The sequence below is a fragment of the Vidua chalybeata genome, chromosome 4, assembly GCF_026979565.1.
Source record: "Vidua chalybeata isolate OUT-0048 chromosome 4, bVidCha1 merged haplotype, whole genome shotgun sequence".
NCBI classification, from domain to species: Eukaryota; Metazoa; Chordata; class Aves; order Passeriformes; family Viduidae; genus Vidua; species Vidua chalybeata.
In genome coordinates, this window is record NC_071533.1 from 14,533,866 (window position 1) to 14,548,310 (window position 14,445).

General features: G+C 39.9%; 1 protein-coding gene across 3 annotated transcripts in view; it reads right to left on the reverse strand.

Moving 5' to 3' along the window:
* SPATA5 (spermatogenesis associated 5) overlaps positions 1–14,445 on the reverse strand; it is a 161,547-nt gene that overhangs the window by 127,437 nt on the left and 19,665 nt on the right. For 2 of the 3 annotated variants that reach the window (XM_053939862.1, XM_053939864.1), the window contains exons 11-12: positions 13,339–13,493; positions 8,961–9,170 (exon numbers count right to left, since the gene is read on the reverse strand). In XM_053939862.1, coding sequence (XP_053795837.1) covers positions 8,961–9,170; positions 13,339–13,493 — 365 coding nt within the window. The remainder of the gene's footprint in view (positions 1–8,960; positions 9,171–13,338; positions 13,494–14,445) is intronic. The other variant, XM_053939863.1, reaches the window with a different exon arrangement.

A 14,445-nucleotide genomic window follows, 5' to 3' on the forward strand; every position in this document is an offset into this window, starting at 1 on the left:
TTAAACTCAAAACTATTCTATTTGAGCTTTAAGGTACAATATAATTTCAGATGCTTGTAGTTTTATTTTTAATTAAGCATTAAAATATGATGAAGGCAACATCAAAGCAATAAATACGTTTTAAATGTTTCACAGATAATTATTTTGAATGCAACTTTTTGCTGTAAGCTTTGACATGAAGTTTTTCTCTGTTTTTCTCTTCATTAAGCAGCAACTCCAGGTGAAAGAACACTACATGTTAATGACCTGTGCCTCCTTGTGCAGAATTGTCATGAAAATTGGTTTGAAAGTCTTCTAGTTCACCCTTCATGAGGGGTATAAGAACTCCATTTGAGTGTCATGGTTTTTATTGCGAGCAGCTCAGAATCCTTATTGTCCACGTCAAGAAAAGGAAAGGCTCCAAAGTAAGACAAAGCACAAACAAAAGAGGAGGAATTGCTGTACAATTCAATCATGCAAACACTGAAAACCACAACACAAAAACTAGAAATATTCAAAGCATCTGGAGGTAGCAAAAGAACTGGGTGATCTCTGATCCCACCTGAGCTGAGCCTTTGCCTTACCCTGTCTGCACCTGTACTGTCCTTTAGCTCAGATTCATGGCAGCTCTTATTTGAAAAAAAAACAACTGCAGGACATGCAGTCTGCAGGCCATCACAATGTCACTTGCTGGCAGCTGATACAGCTTCTCATTTCCATAAAGCTCACCTTTAGCAGACTTTCTTTGGAGGCCACTGAAGAAATACCAGGAGAGTTTTTAAATTTTATCTTTCAGTGCTTTTCTAAATGCTTTAAAAATCAAATGACATGAGCTTGACTTAGCAAGCTGACATTTGTTGAAAGACCATTTCTGGCCAAGGGGTGAGAATATGGATTCTTTTTAAAAGCTTTTTATAGCTGTTGATAGACTGACCAAGAGGTGGTAGTAAAAAATGGGCCAGTTTAATGCTGCACAGCTCTGTTCTCATCTGCAAAAAGTCATCTTCCATACAAGCAGACATGAAGAAATAAAACCTGTTTCTTGTGAACATTTGCACAGGGACTCCAAAACCAGCAAAATATTTGGAGCAGAAAATTGGCAGAAGCAGTTGTAGCTTAGCCATGCATATAAGCATTTGTGAGCTAGAGTCCAGACTGACAGTAAAAAATCTGCCAATTCAGGCCCACTGGATACTGCTGAGGTTTCTTTATTCAGCCTCAAAGTAGAGAGAGTTTCCAGGCATGCTGTGCTTAAAGACTATTCCATCCCCACTTACAAGACATATCCCCGTGTATCATGAAACCTTTTACTTGCTTATGGTCTGGATTGGATGAATTTTAATTTCTTTTTTATTTTAATAAAAAACCAAATTTTTTTGCATTTAAAATATTATCAGAATCAACTCTTGAAAGATTAACTGCACAGACGATAAAACCCCAGTATACATGCAGCAACATGAGATAAGCTTGTGCACACATGGTTTTGACAGAAGTTCTCAAAGCGGTTTTAAACTGCAAGAGGGACATCTGCTATCCTGAAGTTAAAGAGTATCAGTCATTTTTCAGTGCAGGGCTTAAGACCACTTGCAGATTTTTTCCACCACTTGGGTAGGAAATTTAGTCAGTGACTTCTCTTACATGTTTTTTTTTTTTTTCCCCCCCATTCTTGCCAATCAGGCAAGTTATGCACTTAGGCTTTCTGAGTCACATGGGCACAGCTCCAGATGTCTCCAGCACACAGCTCAGTCTAGACTCTTCAGAAATACCCTGATAACCTCACATACGGGTTCTGGGCTCTTACACAGACACATTAAACTGTTAGCCACAGAGTATAATTCCTGTGTCCTAAAAATCCAACTAGAGAGTTTGTATCTCATCTAATAGATTACTACTCTAGATTATTACTACAAGATAATGAACAATTCCCTCTTTTCCATATTCAAAGCAAAAATTATCATACACTAAAGTATCAGTCATAATCAATATTTAATTTCAAATGATGTCTCTAGAAACTGAGCTCTGTATTGTGAATCTCAGAAAAAAACAAAAAACAAAAAAAAAAAACAAAAAAAAAAAAAAAAAAAAAAAGACAGAGGTACCAAAATTATTTTTCAACTGTTCACACTGTTTTCCTAGGGCAATGTTCACTGCCCACAGTCACACACTGGCATCTGAGTTAGATATTCACATTAACTGATTTGGGCAGACAGCCATTCACCTCTCAGGGACCATGTGCTTATTTCTCTTAAGACTGCAGGAGAAGCTTAGACATCCAGCTCAGAGGAGCAAAGTTTGATCCCACCCCACCAATATACCCTTCATACAGTTAAAACCAGCATCTTTTTTTAATTCTTTCCAGTTTTGACACTGAAAGTGAGATAAAGTCATGGAATCACAGAATGGCCTGGGTTAGAAGAGTCCTTAACAATCATTTAGTTCCAACCTCCCTGCCAAAGGCAGGGACACCTTACACCAGACCACGTTGCTCAGACCCTCATCCAACATTATCTAGGGATGGGTAATCCACAACTTTTTTGGGCAACCTGTGCCACTGCCTCACCACCCTCACAGTAAACAATTTTTCCTAATCTATCTAATCTAAATCTACTCTGTTCCATTTTAAAACCATTCTTCCTTATCCTGTCACTACATGCTCTTGGAAAAAGCCTTTCTCCATCTTTCCTGTAGGCTCTGTTTACGTTCTGGAAGGCCACAATTAGGTAACTCCTAAGCCTTCTCTTCTCCAGATTGAACAATCTCAATTCTCTCTGCCTTATGCTCTATTCTAACAACACTGAAAAGACTCAGAAATTAGTTATTGAGTCCTTTGGCACTGTAATCTCCATGGCAAAATGCTATTCCATCCCTCCCACAGTCCAACCAAAGCAGCACATGAGTCAGGGCAGCTGCAGGGAAGCAAGTTAACAAGATAAACACTGAAACTTCCTTTATTTTAACAGTAAGGCTCTTTCTAAGGCAGAGGCTGTACATGTGTGATTTGGTAATTGGTTACGCTGCATAGAAAAATATTTGCTCAGAAAGCGCATTCTGTTTGCTTGTTAAGAATAAAGCCTGCTTCTTCTCTTTCAGGGCTGCTTAAAGATTTAATCTGCATCACTCCCAGCTTCTCAGCACATGCAAACCCCAGACTGAGCACCATGCACCATTTTAATCACTTCCTCTCCCTCTGCCTCACATTCCAGAGGACCTTAAAAACTTGTTGACACCTGCCCGGGGTTTGAAAAACTTCAGTTTCAGCAGGTGCTTGTGGGCTCCAAAGTATTTAAGGGAGCAAACAGGCAAAACCCTGTTATCCCCAATCCCTGCAGTGGAGCTGTTACAAGCAGAATGTTCAGATTGAAAAGGCAACTATAATATCCAATTTTCATGCCTCAAAGTCCACTTGTTTGCCATTTACCTTGACCAGCAAACTCCAACAACAGTCTTCGGAGGCTTCCTTACACAAGAGAGAAGCCAGGATTTGCACTGCAGAATGAACTGACTGGAAACATTTAATTACAATCACTGCATGCACCAGTGCCTTCGGAGTGCCTCTGGCATCAATGGGGAAGGATCCATGCAGGATCAAAAATCACACAGCAAAACAACACAAAATGAGCCACCCCTGCTGCAAAACTTATTTGCTGAGATTTCACACCTTCAGCAACAACCCACTCCTCCATTGGTAACTTGAAGAGAGAGAGAGAAACTAAGTGCTAATAAAAAAATAAATGTGCAAGGTAATTGAGAAGGGACAAAGAGATGAGAATTATATTTAATCATTTTCTGCCTGCATCTTCACTTTTGGTAAGCTTATGGTATGAATGGATGAATGATTTATTTTTAGTTGACTAAAATATGCAGAGACCTTCAGGATGAAAAGCTCAAAGTATCTCAACTTGTTATCCCTAGTAAAAAATGTCAAATTTTTCAAACAGAGTTACTTTTACTATCTGCTAATTAACTAACAATTTATTGTATATGTGTTACTGTGGATATTTCTAGAAATTTTATCAAATGTTTGCCAAAATTTCTCATAAAACCACAATGCTTCTGCATTTTTCATCTTAAATGCTTTGCTTTTAAACTACTTACATCACCAAGCTTTCTTATTTCAGGCTTCTGCTCACTGAAATCCCCATCAAAAGGCTAAGCTATCTCCCCAAAACTCAGTGACAGTTCTGCACAAAGCAAAGCAGTCGACCTTTCCAAGCCTCATTAATCTGTTGGAGCTGCCACAGCCAAGAGCTGAAGGGAAAAGCAGAGGAAACTTGAATTGGAAAATATTTTGACATAATTAATCCAGATGACAAACTAAGCTTAAGCACATGTCAAGCACGGGGAGTGGTACAAAAGCATCAGCTGGGTGATACAGGAAGCTAAACCAAGCCAAGGTGAAGTCAGAGCCCTGGGAACAGTGTATATTTTTGTAATTACTGCTCATTGAAAAAAGAAAAGATTCCTTCAGCCCAAGCTCTTAAGTAACAGCAAATAAAAGGTCAGGAATATTTTCTCTTTCTTTTTTTTTTTTTTTAATCACACTGTAGCTGGATCTCCTAACCAATGTTTCAAATTAAAGTTTAAGAACAGTATAGTTCACATAATCTGTACCCGTGGTTTGCTCAGTGCTGACATCCTTAAACACCCCTTACTGTCACAGGTGGGTTTGGTTTTTTTTTTGTTTTGTGTGGTGGGGTTTTTTTCAAGTACTGCTTTATCCTGTTTACAAAAATTACTGTGTCTCACTTAGCTGAACTGCAAGGCATTTAACCTTTTAAAATTTAAGCTGGTTTTTGTCACTACCCCTAAGTGAGGCTTTGCCTTACTTTTGATTTTAAACAGACAAATGTTAAAAAACACTAAGCAGCAAGAGGAAAAATGATGTTTCTAAACCTTCACAAGCATATAGAAGTTACATATTTTTTCTTACTATATATCTTAAAAACTCAGGTAATCTGCCTGTTGGACAGAAAACAAAACTCCAAGTCCCCATGGATCAGACCACTACAGCTGGGTGATAAAGTTTATCTGGATGGGTACCCTGATGGTGCCTCCCAGCCTGACATCTTAAGAGCAGATACCAGTGTTCATTCTGGAATAGGTTAAAACTAAAAAAAGCTCAATGGTATTTTTATTTAGTAGTAAAGTTAATGACCTAAATAGCACAATAATAAGGAGGAGGGGGGGAGGGAATTCCACACAGACTCTCTACAAATTGCCTCCCAAAAAAGCAACAGAAAATCTGTAAGGAAAAGTAATACTCATTTGATTCTTAGCACAATACAATGACACAGGATTTCCTAAAAATGAAATAAACAAAGAAATTTAAAGCTGAAGAGGGCAGTTGTAACACATCTAAATAAACTAAGATACAAGACAAATGTGGAGATAATTATCTATGCCATACAGCAAGATAGGTGAGTTTCTTCCAAAACTGTAATATCACCACAAAAATCCTAGTGGTCTCACAAAAAATATAGCTCAAAAAAACCAGCGAGTCAAAGCTGACCCTAAGTGCAGGAACTGTCAAAACAGTCCACAGAAATACCTACCACATAAATAGTCAAAAGAGGGAATACAGTGACAAAGGGCTTCATTTCCTTCATGTTCAGTTTCAGAAAGCTAGATGACATCTAGAGCAAAAATGTCAGAGAGACAGGTTGTATGTAACAAAGTGTCATCAGCCTGGCAGAAGCTGAAAGTTATACCGCCATCATATTCAAAGGATAGGTCCAATACCTGTATATAAGGGGTTTTTCTTACTATCACAAAAAATGCATAAAGCACATTTCAGAAGAAAATCACAGATTTTGGTACAAGCACAAGAGGATTGTGAAAGACAAAAGTGCAGAGAAGGCTGACTGAAACAAGTAGTCAGTCAGATCAAAAGCTGTTGATAAGTCAAGACTGATGTTCAATCCTGCAGAATGAAAAAATTATTCTAATCCATTCCTTCACGCAGTCTTACACTCGCTTGTATCCAGGAGTGCAAAACCTTGAAAAATCTCCAAGCAGCTGAGAACAATTCAGTTGCCTTTTCTGTAACAGAGGTTTGGAGGGGGGAATAATCCAGATGCCCACTAAAACCTGAAAAGCCTCAGTGCTACAAGAGATATAGAAAAAGGGGTTGGCAGGAAGGAGCAGGAAGGGCCGTCCCCTGGAAAGTAGCTGACAACCTCCTCTCCAGTAAATTTAGCAGATACATTGTATTAGATACAAAGAAAGTCAAGAGAAAGAACAAAAATAAACTATTCCCCCTAGGAATTATATGCAAGATTGCTTTGTAAAACAAACCAACCAACAAGCTGCTTTGCTCTGGAAAAGCAAAAGGTCACCAATCTTGGTGCAAATACAGCTATAAAAAGTTTTTGGCCAAGTATCAAAGACCATGTTTACAAAAGGGCGGCATTCATTGTAACACTAACCATTCAAACCTCACAATAGATTTCAGAAGAGAACAGGATGCAACGTCAAACATCTGTTATCAGGTTATTTTCTTCAGCTCCTCTGCCCAGAAATGACATGGAGACTCAGCCCATCTCCCAAACCTCACAAGAGGCCAGTCAGACATGTACCAGAGGCTCCCCATGCCCAAGACAGATGGAAAGGTCACATTCAAACAGTTTGCTCATAACCCAGCTGAAACATCTCACTGAACAGTCAGCTGTCCAAACTGCACAGACACATCTGGCAAACAAAGCCGTCCTGGAGGCAGGCTAGGGCAGGGGCCATACCTTCAGCACTGAAGCAGAACAGCCAGCTCAGACAAGGACAGTACATCCAGCACTGATGGCAGCTGGGACTTACTGTGCCCATAGCTCTTACATGCAGTGTGCAGACACAATAGGTGCAGCCTTCCGAAAATCACCAAACCGAGCAAGCACTGCATGTAACAGAATCGATTTCCTCTCAGGCTTCACAGACAAAGGGAGAGGCAGCATCCAGCAGCAGGCTCCCACAGCTAGAGCTGTGCCTCCTGCCTGCAGCCCCTGCTCCAGAAGAGCCCAAGAACCTCTGCCCTCTGCACTATCCCAAAAGAGTATCTTACAAGCTGTACAGCAGACACTTTTCATCAGAATTACTTACTTGAGAGAGACTGGAAGGAAAATGCAAGTCTGAAAAGTAAATCATCAAGAATTGCACTTTCATTTTAAAATGCCTGATGCCAGTTCCAGGGATGGATATCCAAGACATAATGTAGAGAAGGAGAAAATAAATAGGGCTCTAAGCAAGAAAAGAAAAATCCCCTCTCAAAAACACCTCAACAAAACAAACCAAAACCCCACATATTCATCTACTTTGAATTTATTGCAGGAACACTTGCAGTGGAAATTAATGCATGCCTGTTGTGCTTGAAAAAGTGCTACAGATGATGTTCAACACATTTAGTATATGATGGATGTTGCCTTTTTCCTGTCCAGGAAACAAATGTGAAGTTAGAGTAAGTGGGCTATGTTCCCTTCCTGGAGTCAACATGTCCAAGGTTGGACATGCTCCAAAGATGTACTTCTTGAAACATCTGTACATTGAATATTTGACCAGTTCCAGGCCAGGGGATTTAAACCAACTGGGAATCACAGGCAATTTCCTTGAGCCAGACACTTCTGCAGCTTTTCAATAATGGGGAATGTTGCACGTGCAGAACTCCACCATGGAAAAATGCTGCATTACTGTACACCAGCATTTCCCATCATTGCACCTTTGGACACCTCCTGGTCAGCATGAGCCACCCTTCACTTTCAGACAATTAACTGCATCAGTAAAACTGTCTGACAGTGCCATGATTGAGGGATACAAGATAGCAACAACATCCATTTTCAACTGTTTTTTTTTTTTTTTTCCCAGACTTTTTTTCCTCACCCTCCCAGTGCTTAGGGCAAGACAAAGAGGACTGTTTTCTTTTAAGCAGAGGCGGAGGTAAAGGTTACCTTGTTTAAAGGCTGCCCTTGTTGATGTGACTGTGACCCAGAGGGTTGCCTGTAATCCCAGAGAGCCCGGGCAGTGAAGGGCTGTTGGCTTTAGGGCCAACACAACTGCCTCTGCTCCCAGAAAGGATCCACAGCTACAGAATGCCTGAAAGGATGGGAGGAGGAGGAAGCTGTGCAGAAACTAACACAGGAGGCTTTGTGAGTAAAGAGATGGTCAACAGAGAAGGGGACGTGATCTTACTGCTGAGGAGGAGATACTTTCAACATACTTAAACAAATGTTTTTTCTTGCACTTCATTAACATTCTGACACAGCTGCAAGACTACCCCATGTGGAATCACTCTGCTATCTTTTTATCTTTCCTATGCAGTGAAGGTCAGTATTATTATTAAATAACTTCCATTCATGTGTTTTCCATACAACCCACAGTGATCAATTACACTGATTCATAGGCAACGAAATCCAAAATTTTTCTATACGAAGTGTTTCTTAACGCTGAGAGAATATCCCATTTATACAAGAGTACTCAAGATATAACTGATTTTTCAAGCTTTCTGAAAACTGATGAAGTAGAACTATTTCCCCAGAAAAAAGACAAATAGGACAAGAAAAATCTGTAATGAAACACAGTGAGATAGAGTGACCTTCCTGAGGAATGAAAAGGAATGCAAGAGATTAGATGATATTTCCATGCACGCAAGTAATTATTACAATAACAGCAGCTATCCACTATCCAGAGTCACTTTTCATTTACATTGCTTTAATTGCAGTATAAATATTGTTGCCACTTTTAGAAAGACTTTAAGCAATGCCAATATTTAAGACCTCACTCCACAGCTTACCCATCCATCCAACATCTGTGCTGTGACAAAATAAACAACAATTCTTTTAACAGCATACAGGAAAACACAAACTTACTTGATATTTACAAGGTGTTTGCTGGAGCATATATAGGGATCAAACACTACGAGCCACTGGATTTTAACACTGGAAATTGGTAAAGCCATCAGTTGTTATGCAGGAGTTAAGAAAACGTGAGTGTGAGTGGCCTACCTTCACTGCCAAGAAGTTGAGGCCACTTTCATGAGCCAAAGCTTTTGCTATCATGGTTTTTGAGCACCCAGGAGGTCCATAAAGCAGGACACCCTTGGGAGGCTGGATCCCCATTCGGATGAAGGACTCTGGATGTTTGAGAGGCCATTCCACTGCCTGCTTCAACTTCATCTTGACATCTTCTAGTCCTCCTATGTCTGACCAAGATATCTGCAGAACAGAGCATTTTTGCTGAATTCAGACCATGGAGAAGAACTATTGAAAAAGTAAACAAATCAAAAATGCCCTGTAGTGTACTGGTTCTTTAATGAAGTTGTTTTTAATGAGTCACTTCTTCAAAAAGTCTTTATTAAACAAGAAGCACAAGATAGACTTATCAGGAATACATAAAGGCATGTGTTATGTCCTCCCAAAAAAGCAGACAGATCTAAAACCTGCCACACCTCTTCCTACACAGCTGTCAACAAGCCTGAGACTTTTCTCCACGTCTTCCCAGTCTGCTCTTCCTCTGGTCACCATCCACTCCCATTCACTTCAAATATTAAACATGCCAAGGCACACCTAAATCAAATGATCTTCTGCCTTAAAACACTCTTCCAGAAATTTGCTCAACATAAATCATTCTTCAGCTCTGGAAATTCAGTAATATGTAAAAAGCAAGCAGAGTGCTGCTGAGAGATAAGGCACTGCCTTTCCCCTGAGCTGAAATCTGGTGTCACCCTTGGTTTGTCCCTATTTTCTCCTGATGTCAGGAAAAGGAGTGGAAACTAGAAGTAGACAGTCTCTGAGAAAGGTAATTTAGTCTGCTATTGAAGTGGATGAAAAAAAGCATTTGGATATGGTGCAAGCACTTTTATTTAAGACCAAGCAAACTTCAAAAAAAAAAATTTCTCTTAGATTGTCAGACTTTGACATAGAATAAAATTACAAAGAGAGCAGAGAGCAAACAGCAAACATAACAAAAGTTTGTGTTTATAAGTCGGGTATGAAATAGTGTGACTATTCATAGTCACATAGTGTGACTAATTTAATTTAAAAAGATGTATTACCTACCCTTACAACCACTGATTCTATGTAGAAGCTTTTTAAACTGCACAGAACTAAATTTGACACTCTTAGATAACTTTTTCTCAGGGAATAAGACAATATAAGTTTGTTCTCCTTTTTTCAGTATCAATCCTTACTCATACCTGGCAAAGCATGGATTAGTCATTCTATCATCATGTCTTTCTATCTAGACAAAGATTTTGTCAAACATGAACAAGACCATCTTGAAATTAATTAGGCCATCATGAATTCCCTGTAAGTTTCAGCAACAGAAGGCAAGATCTATTAGCAGTACTTTACATGCACATAAAAAGACAGGGAGAAAATGCTTAAATGTTACTTTTACTCTCTTAAATATTCAGTCATGTACCCTCTGCAAATTTTCAGTCTACTGAATATCAGTCAGACATCGTTCAAGTGACTTTTCAGACCCACTATGTCATTTAAAACCAGCACAAGTGACAGAATTGTACAGAAAAGGTGAAGCAAGGTCACCTCACATGAAGGATGTTTTCAGCAATCTGGAGACTTATTCTGACTTTGCCTACATTTTAAATTCTGACAGTACAAGGCGTGGAATTGGTGTGGCAATAGTATTAAAAGCAAAAACAGCTAATAAACCATTACCTTCACATTCTGGTGAATTCTAAACAGAACAAACTTGTTCTCATTTCAAAAGGAGAGAGATAAATGTGGGGGAGAGGGGAGGGGAGAGTGTTTGGGGAATAGTCTATCAGCAATAGTTGCACTGATCTCACCTGCACAGGAACTCAAAGGAGAGGTTTTGCAACACCAGCAATGAGGTGTGATGATCTGTCACTGTGGAAATGGCTTTAAAGATTAGCCTTGGCACTGGACTCACACATGGAAAACCAGCTCTCTGCTGCAGCATGTATGACACCAACATTTCATTACTGCTGCAATCTTAAGCTCTCCCCAGGTCAACAGAACTCAGAGTGCAATGCAGAGCAGCAGCTCCCCAGAGGTTATTAAGTACCAGTAATAAAGAAATAAAGCAGACAGGCAAAGGATGTCTTATCCAGAATCTTTTGCCTGCAAAGACACAAATCTGAGTGTTGAATTACACTAAAGGGAGTGAAAGAGGCAAGCAAAACCCAGAGCACTCTCTGAAAAAAAATTTCATAAAGACCCATAGGAGAGGGAGGAATGGCAACTGCAGTACAATTCTCCAAAGAACTGCAGTATTAACTTCCTGATTTATAATGTGCATCCTCTCTCCCCTAAATCCCTGCTGCAGAAAAAGCAGCCTTCTAAAAAGGTTGTGACACACAGCAAAGTTCAAGAAAGGCTCTGTAAAAATGGAAGGCAAGATGCTACACAGAACTACGCAGCAAGGATCTTATGTTTGCCTTGGTCATGGCCAACACAATTCAGACACAAGAGGAAGGAACTGTGGCTTTATTCAGAAGTTACTTTGAACTCTTGTCATTTGACTGGCACATGGCTACTGCAAAGCAATGAAATATGAAAGGGCCCCGCCATCTGAAAAATGAAGTTTTAAAAAAAAAAAAAATCTCATGTATGTTAATGGTTTTACTTGTAACTAACTACATGGGCCAAAGATTCCATCCACACCAAGGGGGATTCCAAGTGAGTACCGTATCTGCAATAAATACCTAAAAAGCTGATATTATTAATGTAGTTCAAATTCCTGTCTTCTCTTTGGGAAAAAAAATCTCACATCTTATAATTTATTTAGTGTTTGAAGTTATTTTTAGCAAGGATTTTTTAGATTACAGCATTCACAGAATATTTTTATATGGAATGGACCCTAAAGATCATCTAGTTCCAAACTCCCTTCCTCTGGTAGGTGATATGGGAGGGCACAAAATCTGTTGCACCCAGATTACTTTAGAATCTACTTTAAACTCACCCCAGGCAGCAAGCAGATGGCTTGAAATTTACCCTACATCTTCAGAGAATATGCATTACTTTGTGGAAATGCAGGTCCTGTCAGCACAAAAGTAATCTCCACTATGTTGTTAATAAAATAAATGAATTCCAGTAGTACTCCAATAATTCAGTGGGTGTTTAACAAATAAAACCAAGTGACAATCAAGGAAGCCACTAGCAGGATGGCTTAGTGGACAAGAGGAGCCTGAGGAGTAGATTGACCAGGACTGAGAAGAGATTTCCTGCAATATCTCAAGACCTTGCTTCTACCTGCCTATTGTGCTGTTGGGCAGCATTCCACCTGGCTCCAAAGGGGCTGGAGTGCCTGAGAGGCACAGCAAAGCCTGCAGCACAATGTGCAAGGCAAGAATCAGTAACTCTGGCTTTCAGCAGAGCCACTTAGCCTTGAGGATATTGGTGCCACAACACCATTTCCAGGAAAAGCTGTCTGGGGCCAGCCCAGGCAATTCCACCCTGCACAGCATGGACTCTCTTAGCAAGCCAAGTGTGACATCCGAGCTGGCTGTGTGCAGCATCCAGTTCACGGATTTTATTTCCCATTCCTATAAGTTTGGGAATGAGGGTCTACAGTTGTGCAATCTAATTCCCAAATAACTCCTTTCTATGCAATGAAACATAAATGTTTTCTTCTAGGGCTTGGGGAGCTGCTGAGGAACACCAACACAACTGCTCACAGAATCAGGATTTAGTCAGATTAAATACAAAATTATTTTGCTCAATCTTCTTAACATAGATCAGAGCTGCCTTAAACCAGATCAGTTCCTCAGGCCAGTTTATGTTGGGTCTGCTACTGAGCTACTATAATATGTAATTAAGAGGGCAGTGAGCATGGTAAAGATGAACCTGGCACCACCAAATGAACTGTTCATATAATGACAGTCACCTGACAGGTGACTGTTTGGCAGTCATAATCAGCCTACAGCATTGAATTCTGCCTTCATTTAAAACCATGTAATACCACTGAAGGCATTCAGGCCACATTTACATAAAAATCAGAGCAATCAAACTGTTCACAGCTTTGTTTCAACACACTTTGGTTATAAATGCTAACAGCTGATTTCTGCTTTAGTTTGTGTCTGCTTCCCAAAAGGCTCCAGCTTCCATGGCTGTTTCAGACCTTCCTTGAACATGCATCTGAAGATTTTTACCCCATTAATCCACTCAGCATAAAAAACCACACACAGATCACGAGATACAATCCTGCACTCCAAACTCTTCCTGAAGCATTAGGAACTATTCTGCAAATGGTTCTTCAAAATGATAAATAAATAAATAAACATGCAAACAGAAAGATGACGCATAACATTTACCAGTAACCTGAGGCTTCCACTCCATAAAATTCCTCTCTTTATGTGGCCCTGACAATGTTGCCACAGCATTGCACAAAACTACTTACTTTTGGCACATCAATTGCCACCTCCCTCATGGCACTGGGCCTGACATCATTCATCCCCCGCAGGAAGTCATTGAAAGCAATCATCACTGACCCAGCCACTGTGGTGTCCCACAGGCCTGGCCTCTTCCCCAGCACTCTCCGCAGCGCGTACAAACCTAATGAAACAAAAAAATATGGAAATAGGTAGGCTTCCTCCTGGTTCTCACAAGCACAGTGTACCACACAGAAACATACTGCAGCATTGGAATGAAATGATGTTCAAAAGAGCGTCTCAGTGCTGGGCCTGAACTATGTCACAGAACATACAAGACACTTCTGATAAGAGAGCACAAAAAAGGGGATTCAACAACCACAAATCAAATATAAGTTGTATCTGTTCCAAATGACAAAATGAAACAGCCTTGTTCCCGTTTTTCCAGAGATGAAACTTACAGGGGAAACCCTCCAAAAGTCCATCTGAACACATTTCTAAACCACAGAGGAAGTGGGACAAAGAACATTCAAGGACATGTTAAATCAGCTCACAAGAAATCCACAACCTCACCCACTTTTCTATTATCAGGACAGTATCTTCAAAAGCTTTTAAAAACACCTGGTGAGATTGCTTTAACTTCCATCAGAACCCTATTTTTCCATGTAGTAAGATGCCAGACACCTGCATTTTTCTTTATATGGAACAAACATTCCCTGTGACACTTAATATTTTTTTGTTCCCTTCAGCAATTACACTTTTCAAATGCAGGCAGAGGTTTTACTCACTCTTTTTTTTTGGACAAATCACTCACATACAGTATCTATAAATCATGATACTAATTCCTAGTTTCCTCCTATAAATCAATCCCTCAAAAGCCACACAAGTCCCACCTACTCACAAATCAATAGTCCTCGGGCAGGACCAAGAGGTACCATTGGCAGTTCCCAGGCACTCCCAAGAGAGCAACTGAAGCCCCTGCTGTGTAAGGTGCCCAAAAGCAGCATCGTTTTCCCTGTATAATTATCCCTTTTAAGGCCTAATATAATTTAGAGTTTTATTGCTTCTGCTTCCAAACCTGTCCTGTGACTGAAAACGTTAATTTTTTTTTTTGTATATCATTACATGATGAGTAT